General features: G+C 36.3%; 1 protein-coding gene across 2 annotated transcripts in view; it reads left to right on the forward strand.

Annotated features, from left to right (window-relative positions):
• The first annotated feature begins 114 nt into the window (after positions 1–114).
• The window catches only part of LOC137387428 (serine-rich adhesin for platelets-like), a 37758-nt gene continuing 20613 nt past the window's right edge, over positions 115–17259 (forward strand). For both annotated transcript variants that reach the window (XR_010977907.1, XM_068073852.1), the window contains exons 1-6: positions 115–1433; positions 2444–2566; positions 2857–2986; positions 8569–9864; positions 10201–10317; positions 13533–13645. Coding sequence is in view for 1 of the 2 variants with exons in the window: in XM_068073852.1 (XP_067929953.1) it covers positions 129–1433; positions 2444–2566; positions 2857–2986; positions 8569–9864; positions 10201–10317; positions 13533–13645 (3084 nt within the window). In the remaining variant the exon portion in view is untranslated. The remainder of the gene's footprint in view (positions 1434–2443; positions 2567–2856; positions 2987–8568; positions 9865–10200; positions 10318–13532; positions 13646–17259) is intronic.

The following is a 17259-nucleotide window of genomic DNA, read 5'->3' on the forward strand; positions in this document are numbered from 1 at the left end:
GCCCTAGAAGGAGTCCAAGAATTACTACACTGAACTCCAAAACCAAAAATTTGCAATCTACGGATGTGTGTACTGCAGCTACTAAGGAGCAAAATACCAAGTCAAAAATGTCTGTCAAGTTGGGTAAAATGGTTCCTTCTCCATTAAAAGCAATTTCCACAAATAATTCTTGCGCTGGTCTACCAATTGCTAGTACAAAACGTTCAAAACGTAAACACCAAAAGTTTAGCGATGAGCGGCTAGTTATTGATGCAACCTTACCCCCAAGCCAGTCAAATTCGACTGAGCACGTTCAGTCACTTCTTCAGTTCCTGAAAGATCCAGCTTCAGCGCTACAACCACCTAACCCATTACGTCTTTTACTTCCAGATAACAATGCAAAACATGAACAGCAGATAAATGACCAAAGTGAAACATTTCAAGAACAAAGTTTGATAGTTGAAACCCTTAATGAGTTGGATAGATTGTCAGTGCCAAATGGCATGGGAGGCAAGGCCCCATCTGCAGAATATGAAAAAGATCAGATCGAAGTTTCAGAACAATCTTTTAAAAATAGTTCAGCTGACTCGCTGACACTTGATACTTCGCAGTGCAACCAATTTGCCATGACATCTCCAAACATTTCAAAGGAAATTACAACTGATAAGAAAAAAAGTGGTTTTAAAACACCGCCAGCTGATGAGGCAATGGCTGAATCTGTTATTTCTAGCCCATTGACACGCTCCAAAAAGAATAAACTTGACACTAAACAGTCCAACCAAGGTTGCAAAGCTAGAAAGTCTGATAGTTCATTTCACTCCGTCATAACTGAATACTGCAAGGATTTAAACGATACAAAAAGTGAACAGGTGACACTTACACCTCAAGGTTCAAAATCCAAGCTTGCTGACAAGCATAATGTAGATTCTTTAAAGGAGTGCATATCGTCTACCACGTCTAACAGTAGAGGTGGCGTTGATAAAGGTAGTCGCCATGAAGTAAAAAAGAAGCTCACCAATGCTCAAGTTGCTGTACGTAAACTAGATAGTGAACAGTTAGCAACATCAACAGTAAATGATGTAGGAGAGCAAACACCTTCTACCAAGCCTAAAAGAAGATGTAGAGGCGCTAAAGCATCTCATTCAACAGGCAAAGATATCCCTATTGTAGCTACTATGTTAGATCATCCTAGCTTCCTTGAGTTGATGGGCAATTCTTCTCCAAAATTTAGCTCATCTCAAGCATTGTCAACTAGTGAATCGGCTAGCATCTCAGCTAAAGCTGCTGCAACATTTGAAAAAATAGCGGAAGATAATACGGAAGCAGTTTCTCCTATGACTAAAGCACGACGATCACCGCGGATTAATTCTAAACGAAAATCTTCAGAACCTCATGCCTTTGAAGAAGTGGCTTCTAGGCGTAAGGCTTCAAAGATGGAAACTTCAGAGGAAAAGGTTATCATTAATTTTATTCCAACTAGTAATCATTTCGCCGTTAGTATTGTTTTTGCATCATTATGTAATGTTAATAAGTCTAGTTGGTGTGAATATGGCATATCAGGTAAACAACAGGCAAGACTTCATGGACCATGTAGTTCTTTTCATTGCTATCTAAACAATTGATCAGAGTTTCGCCATTGTTTGCAAACTGATGGCGCTGGTGAAATGTATGACATTTGTTGGAATAAATCGGACATATGTGCTGCTGCATAGTAAAGTACAATCATACCTCGACATATGAGCTTAATGCAATCTTGGACTGAGCTTGTATGTCAATGTTTTCATATCTCAATGCAATATTTCCCATATAAAATAACTAAATATATATTAATTCTTTCTCATACGCTGAAAAACAGGATATGTTATGTGTTATTAATTGTTGTAATTCACTACCTACGCTCACAAAGTAATAAATACATATTTAGTGGTTATAGTCTGCAATAAAATGTAACATTGTTATGTAGAGTACTGTATAGAGTTTTTATCTTTGAGGCATACATAGTGGCTAACAGCGGTGTAAGAGAGACTTGACAGCAACGCGTACGTGACACTACATAACATAAAATTTTAATTTAACTCAAATGTATTTAGCTTACCAAACACACACACACTTAAAGCTAAGTTTTAATCTTGTACTTAACTTTAATTTTGTCTTTGACGTAGTTTTTTATTATACTTTTGGCTTTGTGCTTTTTACCTCGCTTTCACTGTAACTTTTAGCCACCTTTTTTCAAACTGATTTGATAAGAAAACCCGCTTCTCGCATACTTTGTCATTTCATGGCCAGCGAGAACCGGCTCGCATGCACAAATCTCCAAGGCTTGTATCTCAAGGCGTATCTTGATGTTTGTTGGGCACTCGTATGTCGAGGTATGACTGGCATGTGCTACTGCATAGTAAAGTACTCTACTAAAACCAGTTGTCTAACTGAATATAATTTAGATATCTATTAATTTGTTCAATAGAGCATTTCGTCAGATGATGGTCCCCAGCATAGCAGCAGGAAGAAACTTCGAAAGAAAGAACCAATATGGCTAACTAAATACACTGTTTCTAGACACAAGAATCAAAAAACTGCAGATGGGCAGGTTGGTATTCTAGTTAGCTGAGTGTGGTTGCTAGTCAGAAGGGAGCAAACAAAATCTGTCGTGCTAACACAAAATGATCAATTAATAGATTACTCTAAAAGCTAAGGAAACTTAATGCATTGTAAATCACATGGCCGGTTAACATGCTGGTCATCCAGGGGCTTGCATACAATTCACTATGATAGCAAGCATTTCATTATCAACCAGTTTAGTAACTAAAATTAGTAGATGACTTATGAAACATCTTTAGTGTTCTGATGTAATACTGAAAGCTTTTCCTATTACTTTAGGATACAGGATTACCTACTCCTGCAGAGGCAGTGTGCAATTTGTTCACAAAGTCGTACAGTCGGAGGCGTGTAAACAGAGAGGAGGTAATTTCTAATTTGGATGCCATGACAACGAGCTCACTCGATCCAGGCAAGTAGCTACAGCTCTGAAGCTGGATTTTGTTACCTCAATCTCGCAGTCAATCTGTCCGGGGATGCTTGTTTCGCATCTGGTTTGGTGTTAAGGTTGTTATCTCATACGATAGACGCTCTTATAACGTATGCCTTCTATAACGTATGCCTTCTCTAACGTATGCCTTCTATAACGTATGCCTTCTATAACGTATGCCTTCTATAACGTATGCCTTCTCTAACTTATGCCTTCTACAACGTATGCCTTCTATAACGTATGCCTTCTCTAACGTATGCCTTCTACAACGTATGCCTTCTAATACGTATGCCTTCTATAATGTATGCCTTCTACAACGTATGCGTTCTATAACGTATGCCTTCTATAACGTATGCCTTCTATAACGTATGCCTTCTCTAACGTATGCCTTCTACAACGTATGCCTTCTAATACGTATGCCTTCTATAATGTATGCCTTCTACAACGTATGCGTTCTATAACGTATGCCTTCTATAACGTATGCCTTCTATAACGTAAAAATTTTATGTGAAGTTTTTGCTTCCTACTATTTAAAAAATTCCATATAACCGTAAAGTGTAAAGACGGGCGAGTTCTCAAATTCGATTTGAGAACTCGCCCTATTGTAGCTAAATAAAAATTAATCCGTTCCCATACTCTGAAAAAACACCTAAAAACGGGATATTACGATTGAAAAGTGTGTTTTTAATTGTTGCAATTCACTAATTACGCTGACAGGGTAACAAATACCTATCTAGCGGTTATTATCTGCGATAAAATGTAACATTACTCTGTACAGTGCTGTATAGAGTTCTTCCATTCAGGACAGATATAGTGGCTATCAGGGGTGTGAGAGAGACTTGACAGTGACACGTGAATGACATACGTGACACTACATAACATACAATTTTAATGAATTTAGTTTGCTAAACGCGCTTAAAGCTAAGCTTTAATCTTAAACAAAACTTGAGTCTAATTTTGACTTCATTTCCGTTATTTTTCGGCTCGGCTTTGCCTCGCTTTTGCTATCATTTTTAGCCAGCCTTTTTAAAACTTTTTCAAACTGTTCCAACTAGGAAGACCAAGCAATGTTGTTTTTGCATCCTTCGCCACTTAGCTATTACATCGAGAGTCAGTTCGTATGCTCGTAGCTCAAATTTGTCTCGTACCTCACTGTATGTTGAGGAATGGTATTGGTTTTAGTTTTTCTAATTCATTGTAACTCTACCCACAAAGGATGTCAACGATGCTGCCCATATTCGCATCAACATGGCAGCGTTCGTTCGCAAGCTAGTCTCACCAGTTTATTATCAGTACTGTACTTGGACAGTGGTCAATATGGAAGTGTTCTGCCATGCCCTACTCTGATTCACAACGTTTAAACAGCTGTTCTATACGGCAAATGTTTGCGCCGCCCCTTATCTAGTGGCGGTTTATTACAACTCAGGGGTCGGCAACCTGCGGCTCTTTCATCCCCTCACTGCGGCTCCCTCTGACTTTAGAATTTTCTCTTTTTATCACCATGTGCCAAGTAATTCATAACAATATAGAAATTTTATCTCTAGATTTTGTAATATAATTTTAAAAATGGTAAGTATGGTGATAAATCAAACATTGTCGCTTGCTAAGCGTCGTTATTTACATTATGTTGTATTATTAATACCTTATCACATGATCATCACGTGACTGTAACATAAAAGTACCGAAAAATGTAGCGAAGGTCAGATCGCTACGAGATACCTCCTGATATTATGTCAACGAACTGGATTAATTAAACAATTAGAAATCTAGTAAGGCTAGTCAGCCACTTAGGTCTGCAATATCGTCAACAACACTACTGAAAAACAACACTAATACAGGTAGTACACTTCATAACAGTTTATGCGCCAATAAAACCACCGAAATTATTTTATTGTTCTTTGCAAAAGTGTAATTTTGTTTTCTCAGCTGTTAAATCATTATACATGCCACAAATTTATGTTTTATGATGTAAACATTGTATAAAAACATTAAAAGCTAAACAAAAAATTTACATCTGGTATTTATATGTCTTTTAATTTGAAATATGAAAGGGGGTTTGTGGCTCCCACTGCGTTTTTTCTTGTTGAAAACGGGTCCAAATGGCTCTCTGAGTGGAAAAGGTTGCCGACCTCTGCCCTAACTAGTATGCACTTTGGTATGTCACTTTTCCAACTAATTGCCATGAGATGCAAAAAGTGTTTTGAAGTTATTTTATGTTATTTTACAATTCTCCCTTGTTTACAAAAACATGCCAGAGCTTGAAATCAGCCAATGGTCTCATTGAGTTATTTTCGCAGGGCATTATTCGGACTGTCTGGATACTTTGTCTGAATTAACTAGTTGTGTGGATTAGCAAGGTGATGTACACGGGATTATGGCAAGTGTTATAAAAAACGTTTGGCAGTTTCTACAAACGAAGTAGATAAAAGGCAGACTCTTAAGAAGAGATTTTGTCAATGTTTAAATGGTTTATTCAAGAATTTTTGTTATGAAAATATCCACCTACAAGAGCAGATAACCCCAAAGTGACATTTTTACCCATGCAAGAAAAAACTGTCTATTAGTTGAGTAATTACTGAGCCGAAATACTGTATGGAAAGCGTGTTAAAGATAATCTGTGATGTATGTATTACTGTACCATTAATTTGTAGAGCACTGTTGTATTAGTCATTCCTCATTTATCAGCTGGTATAATATATGTACATATAAGTACACTCATATACATATGTAAGAAATATTTCATTTAGGCTATATCTTTTTAGTCGTGCCAATGCTCAAATCTCGTGGGTCAAAAAAATTCTCAGAAGGAACTAGATTGGTGTGAGAGGGTCGGGCTTGCTCTATAAGTGACTTTGTGTCATTCTGCACGGCATTCAGTCTAGTTAGTATTGGTTTAACATTACTTTTTACGCAATATAACTCTTCAGATTCATACGTGTATATTTATGGTTGGTACCAAGAGATTTGGTCTTTTTTCAATACGGTAGAGGCTCATACAACGTATACCTCCTACAACGTAAATTCCACATAACGTAAAGAATTTATGTAAAGACTTTGCTTCGTACTATGTAAAAAATTCCATATAACGTATAAAGTGTGGAGTCGATGCAAATTTTTGAAATACAATTTGAATATAAAGAATCCCATAGTTAGCCCTGAAAATATCACTTTCACTCTTGTCATACTTGTGAAAGAAAAATGACGTATAAAGCCTGGTTCCCATATACGTCGCAAAGCACCGCAGGCTATTAGCGGTGAAATGGAAACCTACGCGCCGGGGACCGTTGGTAGTTGCTGGCGACAACGCAAGAGTTTAGTTAGCGCTGTTCAAATTTCGCGAATAGCCGCAGACAAAACCTTCTCGAAATTCAATGTACAGGTGAAGGTCAGCATTGTCGAAACGGCATTGCGAGCGAATATTTTTATGCCGTTATTAGCGATGCAGCTTTATGTGAATATAAGCCGCCTAGCGTCGCAATCGTTTTGCTGCGCAAGATTACCGCCGGAGTCTCGCAATCGATATGGAAACCAGGCTTAAGATTATCTCTGTTATATATACGAGTACCCTGACAGTCTAGTGTGTCGTGAGAGATCGTCAAGTTGTCATAAAGCATAGATAATAAGTAGCTGCACAACTATTGGTGCAGGTGTTACAGTGTCGATCTATCAGTCTGAATGTCATAAGTTGGAGTATTGTCGAAAGCTATCTTTCATCCTAACCTTAAACCTCGTAGACAGATGGCGGGCAGATAGATACCGCGCTTATTGTAGTAAATATATTTTTGTTTTACTTTACTGGTGACAAAATATCTTTTATTATTTTTCCTTTGTAGAATACACCTTCCTGTCTAGAAATAAATAAAGAAATCATTGTAAATTGGCGTCAAGGTGTGCATGCCCCTTAGTTTATAGTAAAATTACTTCAAGCTTGGTGAAAGTGATAAGAAAAAGGAGAAAAGTTGTTGATACAAACCAATAATACAACTGTTACGGTGCAGCCAATAAATTAACAAGTCAAGTCTAATTTTTCCTTTTTGAAAGGTTGACTTGCAACAGAATTTGCATTACAGTTATTTGGTATCAAAAGATTCACCATGTCTTACTCTGCTGTGTTGTAAGTTTATAATATGTGGAAATGTGATTATAAGCTCTTGAAAGCTCAAAAACGAGCCACAACCATCATGAAAATGGTCGTAGGTTGGAATCCCTCTCTCTCAAAACAGCTCAAATGTGACGTAGTTGAACATGCTGTGCTTCTGTTTACACTTTCATGCAACCTCAATCGTCAAAATGTTTTCACAAATATACTTCAGCAGTCAATAAAACCATGTCTGTTGTCCTTACGCGTCTATTTCATTATCATCGTAATGCTGTCATTTTGAGCACTGGTATCTCAAAAACCTAGCCTAAAAATCAGTTTAATTTTTAACTTTAGCTTGATGGCGTGCATATCGTCCTCTGATAAACATGAGGAGCCTGTTGATAACCTGTGATGGTCGAAAAATGCTGCAGAAATTGTTCGCGCCATTTGGCGGGGAAATATGGGACACATGATCAGATTATGACTAAATGATTAGACCAAGCTGAAACGAAACTGTAAAGTAGCAAGCATCTGTATTTGATAAAAGCGTTCCAGTAGAAATCTAAGTGTTTGTCGTAAACTAGTGCTATGAGGCGTTTTATATTGAGCTTTTTATTGGCCTTTCATTGTACTAATAACATCACGTGTCAAAATGATAACCACATCAAGTTGAGTACGTCATCAAAATAAGGGATTCCAACCTACGGCCATTTTTGTAACTGTTCGATTTTAAACTTTTAAGAGCTTGTAATCACATTTCCATATATTTTGAACCTACAACACAGCAGAGTAAGACATGGTGAATCTTTTGATACCAAATAACTGTAATGTGAATTTTGTTGCAAGTCAACCTTGAAGTATCAAAGAGGAGAGTTTGGAAAGATGTTGGGAAAGATTAAGCCATTTACATGTATTTTACTGTTCGTATAACGTAGATGTTCCCGGAGCTGATTAGTTACGTTGTAGGAGCGTCTGCACTACTAATTATTGTATACTCAAAGTAAAGAGTTTGTCCACTACATTTATTGACACAAATGAGCTTAGGAATGCTCATGCAATGGAGTTTGTATATCATGTAAACATTAAAAGCATATTTGATAGTCTTGATTAGGCGCCTAATGATGGCTGAAGGGGAAATTCGAGTTTTGGTGTCAAGGCTCTGGCTCACACTCATAACACCATTAAGGAAATTGTTTAAGTTTTGTTGTCATGTCTATTTTTATATAAATATGGGTTCATTTTATATCAAAAATGTTCATCTAATAAAGGTTGAATTGGCACATACATCTTAAGGCATCTACCCAATTGAAAAACAATAATAATGGCATTTTACACGCAGTCTTTTGTAGCATTTCGTACATTTTAGACCAAGTGACATTTTTTGACCTTTTTTCATGTATTTTTAGGTAAGCTCTATGTTATGAAAAGTGTATAAAACAAGTTTTCTTACCTCCACATTGATTTGGTTATTTAAATGTTTCAGAATTAGTTAAAACTGCTTCTACATCACCTCCTAAAGATACCAGTGTATTTGACTTCATCCCTTCACAGCCGAGTCCTGTTAAGTCAAAGAAGTGTGGAAACAAACGAAAACCCGCCAATACAAATGTATTTGGGGAGACAAAAGGAAAGCGAGAACCACGAAAAAACACTAAAAAGGCTCTTATCCAGAAGAAAATGCTTCTGAAACAGCTGAATGCTGATTGGGGAATTGATCAGCTTTCTGAAAAGGTTAAAGTCATTGATGAGATCAGTGAAACGGGTGATGGTAACAGTGAGCCGCCGATGAGTCAGACAACAGCCTTGCGTAACTTGATTGATGAAATAGATTGTTCCACTACTCTAACCATTGAAAGTGAGGTGCCCAAAAAACGCTGCAGATTTCGAACATTATCAGCTAGAAAAAAGGCTATGCGGTCATTAACTAGCACCAATGGAGATCAAAATGCCAGTCCTGAGACTTCTACAGAATTTTCAGAAAAATCTGGCCATGAGCTTGGAGTATCTGTACATGAAGTGACTGGTGAACGAGATGAATCAACGTTGAGTTCTTCTAAAAATACTCAACGCATTTCAAAAGCATCTATGTCATATGCTAGCAAGGTAGCCAATGAGGGGACTGAAGTAAAGACTCGAGATCAACTCGAGACTCGGAGCGAGCGTTTACGCAGAGTGAAAGAGAACCTCGATTATGATTCTACAGTCGTTCCCAACAGACAGCCTGTGGCGAACCTATCAGCTGTTAAAATAGAAATTGGTGCCGATTGTTTATCCCCTTCAAGTATTAGGGTTGAGGCTAAGTTAACTCCTTCATTAAATGATAAAACCAAGGAGCTTAAATCTAACCACTCCACCACAAAGAAGCCTAAAGACCATGCCGCAACCATAACTGATCATGCTAAACCTGAGAGTAGAGAATTAGCTCGCATAGGTTCCCCAACATTGAGCTCTAATGCAGCGGAAGGAAATATCGACTTAAAATTAAGAAGCACCAGATCTTCACGTCGAGGGCCACAGTCTAAGAGGACGGAGACCAAGTATGAAAATTGTGCACAAAATAGTGAACCGAGCAACATGAGCACACGAGTAACAAAATCTCCAACTTCTATTTCAAATGTAACTCCACGCATTAGATCGAGACGTACTCCAGATGGGAAAGAAAATTATCGCCAAATAGATCGCAAAGCTAAAGGTGCAAAGGCTACTGGAACCAGTTTGGCGGGCAAAACCACTTCGCAATCAGATGTTAGGAGTTTTTCTGGCGTGGCCAAATCTCCAGGTACATCATCAAATGGCGTAGTCATTACTCCACATGTCTAGTTAATCGCTAAATTGAAGTCTGTGTTGTTTGGTTACCTATAAACTAAAAGTCTTGTCTTTATGTTGAAGCTGTTTTGTATAGTTTGAATTTATTTCACAAAATGCTTCAGCTTGGCTAGCAAGTTCAGAAAGACAATATATTTTACTGCGCTTTTACTATGCTTGTAAAGATTTTGTAACAAACCAGAAATTAAATCCTATCTTGGGTGTCATTACAGTATTCAGTAAGAAAGCATAAACTATCCCTTCAAGTTCTCAAGTTATCTACTACCTATTTACTTCATATTGTTTGCAGGTGCAACCTCTCAGGACACCTGCACAGGCTTGTCGCCACCTATTAAACGTGGAAGGCGCACAAGAGTGATCATCGCTGATTCTGATTCACAAGTTTCCAACACAATTCAGAGTCCTGGTTGGTGATGAAATCTTTCCCTATGCTATTAGGTTTTTCAACATACTGTCTGTATGGCTTTGCTGTAGCAAAAGTAAAAAACAATTAGAATGCACAGCTGTTAGCGATTTGATTGAAATTGGTTACACAATTGATATTGATAAACCGACTGCTCATATTTATATTCCACCCCTGAGCTGTCTTTCTAGCATACAGCACCATGAGCAATGGTATCGTAGGCACTTTTAATTTAATGTGTTAATATTATAATATTAGCCTATTCCTTTTAAATTTAGTTTCTAATCCATCTCATATAATTCATTTTTATTAAGAATGTTGGTGTAAACAGTAACCAGCGAAGGCTGTATATTGATAGTTGTTGTACATGACGAAATATAATGGAATCAAAATATTTAGTTGAAGAAGTCATTGGCTTAGCTGATATATGTTCTGGTAATGTAAGAGCTCATTGTCTTCCTCCCCTCATCATTTATTCACTTTATTGTGTGTTAGTCAAGTAACATCCAATCATTTAGTTGACGTTTTACGCTTACATCTGTATAGACAGTCCTTGGTGAGCATTGTCATAGTGCAATTTACAAACCATCCAGTTGTGTTTATGTATTGCATGAATGGAATCTCGACGACTTCGCTTCTGGTTCTCAGAATCAACTCCAGTCTCTAGCTGAGTTATGCATCTTTAGGGAAGCTGTTCGATTGTTTTTTATTTACTTGGTGAAGTGTCTCGCGCTACATTAGCATATCTAAGGCATTAATCAACTATAAAAGTTGCCACGTGGACATTACCTGCCAGATTTGGCAAACAAGACTAGCTTTTTTGTGTGATCTGTTTGGTTCCTTATTTGCCTTACGTAATTTGAATTTATCTTATGTTAATCATAAGCCATATTGGTTTTACGCCCATATGTGTTTCCTGTGTTTTGTTTGAGCTTAAAAATAGTCACCTAGCGTGTGAATAACGCTTCTGGGAAAAAATGTAGGGTGGAAGGTAATTGGAGTATAGCGTATTGATGAGTTGTATCTGACAATCTCTTTCTATTGTGTCAAATTACCCTGTTATACAGTTTTTGGTCTTACAACTCAAGAGCACGATGTTTTTCCGTCCCCGTCATTCTCCGCCATACATCAACCAAAATTTCTTTCGAAATTTAAATTTGACAGTCGGTGTGATGAATACGTCGAAATTACAAAGATGCTGATACACTATTCACAGAAATTTTGATGAACCTGGAAACAGATAGGTAATAAAATTTTAGCCGACAAATTAATGTTTAGTTTAGTAAATGCATACTAGAACTTAGCCGCAAGTGTGTGTTTAGTAAGCTAACTTATCTAAGTTAAATTAAAAGATATGTCTAAAGGCAAGAACTTCTTACTGCACACAGTACATTGTAATGCTACATTTTTTTGCAGATCACAACCACTAAATACACTAAAGTTACTGTAGGTAATTATAGTTACTAATGACAACATACTATTTTGTAAATAAGTTTTAAGACTTACAGTTTTTAATACGTATATAAAATGTTAATGTTTTTACCAGGCGGTGTTTGCATTAGATAAACACTATGGGGTTCTACACCCCTCTATGCGACACTTTCGTCAGACGATGCCAACACTTGAATGAATTAATGTCGCATGGCAGGGTGCACTGTAGTCCAATTATTTGGCTCTATATCCAAAATAATTCATAACATTCTTAAGTTTTTTACAACACTCTAGTTTTTAAATACTCAGATCTCTTTCACATAGTTTAGTTTAAAAAAAGTATTAGTGTTTCATACTTTCTTTTTAGTTTTAAAATCATAGATCTTGACGATGAACTTGCACAAAATTTTAGTAGGTTTTATCCAAAAGTATCGGCATTTTTTATCTTAATTTTTTTTTTATGTGTGAGAGTATCTGACTGCCAGGATGTTTCAAGATTAAATCGAAAAATTTTATCGCAGGTAAAACACGCAAATAAAGCAAAAGTGCGATTATTAGAGATGTCCCGATTTTAAATTCACCAGCCGATTCAGATACCGATCTGCTCAAATTACTTTCGTAATGCTAGTAAAAAAAAATTACACTGCATTATTTTTTCCCTTTGTTATCTTGCTTGTGATTGGCTGCAATAAATCCCATTGCTGTAATTGGGAAATACCACACTTTGTGATCACGTCCTGTCTAAAGCAAAAAAGTTCCTCAGCTGTGTTGATGTTGATCAGGCTATAGACATGAATTAAGTAATGTACCACACCCGAAATTTATTAGGTAAGAGTAAGGAACTTGCTGCTGAGGATCTTTATCAGTGTAGCAGGGTAAAATACTGTTTTCTGCTCAATAGTTGATCTGCAAAAAGTATCTGAAATTTCAGATTTTCTAAGAAAAGATCAATAGATACCGATTCAAATACTTGACGCCCATATCAGCACCGATTCCAATACCAACATCGGGGCACCTCTAGCGATTATGATATCTATAGTTGCAAAGAGACTGATAGAATAGAGATGCGTAACGCTGCAACTTGAACACAATAACTGATATCAACTACAGCAATGATAGCAACTAGTGACATCATTTCATCATTTCATTTGTGTGTGTTTTAATCATGATCAAGTTTTCATGTCGGATCACGTCAAACATCAAAACAATCACATATAATTAAAAAAATATGGATACTTTCCAATAAAATCCACTAAAATCTTGTGTAAGTTCGTCTCTAACACCAATAGTGCGGGGGTAGTAGCAGTGCAAACTGGAAATTAGCTACACTTTTCGTAAAATTAAAACAGCAATTAATAGGAAAACGTTTTCAGATTAGTTCATTAAAATAATCAGTGTTTGGATAATATTAAGCAGTACTTCATTTTTTTTACTTATACAATCACTGAGTAGTAGTAGCAGTGAAAAAGGAACGAAACAACGCTTTCCATAAAAAATCATGATGTGAAATATGTAGACTAATTTCTTTAAGGTCTATGAAGCTGTCTAGTAGTTTTGTGAGGAAGAAAGTTGTCATTACAGTATGTGGAAGTAAAAAGAGCACCGGATAATTAGGAGTAAATGTGAAAATTATAAAACACATAGATAAGAAAACTCAATTTAAAGTTCATGCAGCACAAGTTAGACTAGCTCTGTACCTTTATCACTACCGCTACTTACATATAAGTTTTCAAGTGATTGTTATGTGTGATGAAAAGAAATGCATGTAACCGCTGCTGTTATTACAGCAATGGACACTACTCTCTCCCCACTTGTTCAATCTCGACGGCGGGCTAAGAAGCCGTTAATCTCGAGTGCTTCGGAGACCTCCATAGCATCTACCAAAACTTCTAAAGTTCAGGTTAGCTATTGTTATCTTATTAATCTGTTTTTAATAGCATATATTTGGGTTGTGGCATCTAAACAATGAATTGAAATTTTTACAGGGAGACAATTTAATGAAGAATGTAATACAGTAAATTATTGTTTGGTGGTAGTCTGTAGTTTGATCAGTTAGTGTGTGTTTAGTCAAGCAGAAGTGAGCGTGTTTGGTTGCTGAATTTATTACACCTGTTCTATCCATAGCTCTAAGCTTGTCAAACAATTTGGAGTTGTGCTACTCCATAACAGTGATCATAGTGTCTTGTCTTTATGCTAAACACAAGTCCTTTGCACAAGTACTTGAGTTCGTTAAGCAAAAGTATTTCGTTAGTTGTAAGAGAACAGTCTGTGTGCCTCAAACATTCACTACTTTTGAATATATAAGTAGGTAAATATGACAAGGTTCTCTCACCAGGAGGTTGAACACTTACGCTGTTTTATAGCAGCTTCCATTCGTCTTTTAATGCCAAGTTAAGTGATATCTAAGAAACTGCTCCAACTAGAACACTATACATTTAGTGTTTACTTCTGTTAAACCGTGACTCAGCTGAAAACATCTGTATTGTTTTTAATGCCAAGTTAGGAGATATTTAAACCATAACTGCCACATACAACTTTTATCGTATTTTCTAGGTAAATTAGACACACTGATTCCGATTTTGTACTCAAAATAAAGATTGGTCCACTAACTTTCAGAGTAATGAAGGCTTTTTACAGTGTTTTAATATTGGTCTCGAAAACAGCACAATCGGCACATCAAGCTAAGCTCATAAATATGTGACGTACACTTGCTTTTTAGGAATGGAAATTGGGGATGTTTAGTCCGATTTAGAATGATAAAGATGGCTGTCTTAAAACCCATTATCATCTAAATTCAGCCTTAAAAATAATCTTAGTCTTTTCTGAAAGATAGATAAGCTATTTAACATTGCATATTTAAAAATGAGCTCATAAAAGCGCGATTACAACGCTAGCTTGTAATAATATCACGTTTTTTTGAGCTCATTTTTCTTAGCGTTCAGCCTATTAAACATCCTGTAACAAGCTATGAGCAATTTTAAATATTTTATCTACCTTCATAAAAGACAGATTATTTTGAAGGCCGAATTTAGATAGTAATGGGTTTTAAGACACCCATCTCTATCATTCTAAATCGAGCTAAACATCTCTAACTTCCGTTCCTAAAAAGCTAGGCTACGTCAAATATTTATGGGCGTAGCTTGTTGTGCCGATTGTGTTGTTTTCGAAATGGATATTGAAACGCTTTAAAAATTCCTTCATGACTTTGAAAGTTAGTGGACCAATCTTTATTTTGGGTACAAAATCGGAATCAGAGTGTCTGGTGTATCTAGCAATAACGATAAAAGTTGTACATGGCAGTTATGGTTTGAATATCTCCTAACTTGGCACACCCCCCCCCCCCTCCTGACCAATGATAGGTTGGTCAATAGACAGCAAAAATAGGTTTTTCACATCGGTTCAAAAAGGAGTCATTGAAGCCAAAGCTAAACAGGGTCAGACGTGTACTATTTGATTTGCTGAGGCACAGTCAACCTCAAATTTGATTAGACAATAAATTGCTACCAAATACAATTTTTACTTAATTTTCTGCTCATGATTTTTAGTAATGCTGTATACTCACATTTGATATCACAGTGTAAAAAATAATAATGTAATAATAATGGAAAATATAATGTTGCTATGATAGATTGAGAAATAGGAGCTATGTTATTTACTTGAAGTGGCATCCCTTTCCATTCAAGTGTGATTAGGTGGCTTGTTATTGGCTATCTGCATGTACCTGTATATTTTACTACGTACATGTATTTATTTGGGCATTTATTTATCCATCTTTCTACATTTATTGATATATCTGTATGTATACATATATTAGCTGAATGCCCGGCGTTGCCCGGGTAATAAAAGTCTTTGCACAGAAAATTTGTATTCAACAAATAACAACAGTTACCATTCTAACTTTCAAACTTGATATCAGGAGAAAAATATTCTATGCAAGTCAAATAAATTAAGAAACAAAGTAAAACAACTATAAAAGTGTTTAACTGTTTAGCGGCGTTGCCCACATGTTAAAAATCAGCTATCGTTGGCAAATATTGTTGTATGTAAAATACTAATAAGTTATCTGTCCAAAGACTTTCTTTTATTACCCAGGCAACACCGGGTAGTACAGCTAGCATATATATATATATATGTATATATAATATGCTAGCTATATTATATATGCTAGCATATATATATACATATATGTCTTTTGACTTGTCTGTCTGTCCGTGTCTGTTTATTTATAGTTATTTTTTAAATCGAGTGACATTGTTCTGCTAACTTTACTCGCATTGATTCATATATGATATGTAGATATACTCTTCAGGGAACTGGCTATCTTTAATTTTAATTAGTTGAATTAGTTGCACCTAATTACCTGAGCTTGACATTGTAGCCCTTGTCATAACACAAATCAATGCTGATTGACTGCACTGAAGCTCAAGCTATCCATGAACACCTCTTTCACTACTGACCTGCCGGTTTACGTGGTTGTTCATTGCATCATCTTACACCTTATGCCATCTTACACCTGGCATCGTTGTTAATAGTTCTTGGTTTTAGCTATTTTTCTTACAATGGGTCACTTAGTCGATACATTGATGGGCTGATGGAATTGCTATTCTTAGAGCAAGCATATGGTTTCTGCAGTGACTTTTCATGTTATGTAAGAGCAACCAAGTACCATAAAACCTGTATTTGAATGCCACCTTTATATGAAGGCCACCTCTATTTGAATACCACTTTGGGAAAAGGGTTGAAAATTAGAGCGCCACCCTTTAATTGAACACCACTTCTATTTGAATACCACTTCTATTTGACCTCCACTATTTGACATTCTTTGATCTTTACTAACCCATAATAGCAAGTGATTAGTAGGAAAGTGTCCACAAAAATGTGCTAATAATGACTCTGATTACATTAACAACAATTCGTTCCTTGTTTCTGTTTATATCAAAGTTCGTTTTCCAACGCAAAGTCTTTAGGTTTTTTTGTTAAATACTTTGATTGCAAGACCATGGAAATAGTTAGTGACTGAATCAGGCTAATAGTAGTTCCTTGTTTAACGCGGTCTTGATACTTCAATGTATGTGAAAACCTGTTTAGTAATTACGATGCTTTGGATGACTGTGCTAAGTACGCATCCGGCTAAAACTTATCATTATTTTCGCGAAAGGTTTTTTTCAGATAGCAACACGTAAAAGTTTTGCTCTGCTAAAAAATTTGTTTGAACACTAATATCGACCAGTTTAGCAGTGCAGAAGAAGAGTTCAGGTCAGCAGATGCTGTGGAAGGTATTGAAAAGCCAGAAGGTGATGAAATGTTTTCACATGAAAGCAACAATCAGAAAGCAACTTGCCGAGTTATAGCATGCAGAATATAGCTATCCAAGCAAACAATGCAAATATTTTTGTTTCTAAAATGTTAATTTTTGTTTTTGCGTGTATTATAATTATGGTTTGTTCATGTCACTTGTTCTTGAATATACCGTAAAACCTCTAATTGAACGCCACCTCTATTTGAACGCCACCT

Source organism: Watersipora subatra, chromosome 2, assembly GCF_963576615.1.
Source record: "Watersipora subatra chromosome 2, tzWatSuba1.1, whole genome shotgun sequence".
Lineage (NCBI taxonomy): Eukaryota > Metazoa > Bryozoa > Gymnolaemata > Cheilostomatida > Watersiporidae > Watersipora > Watersipora subatra.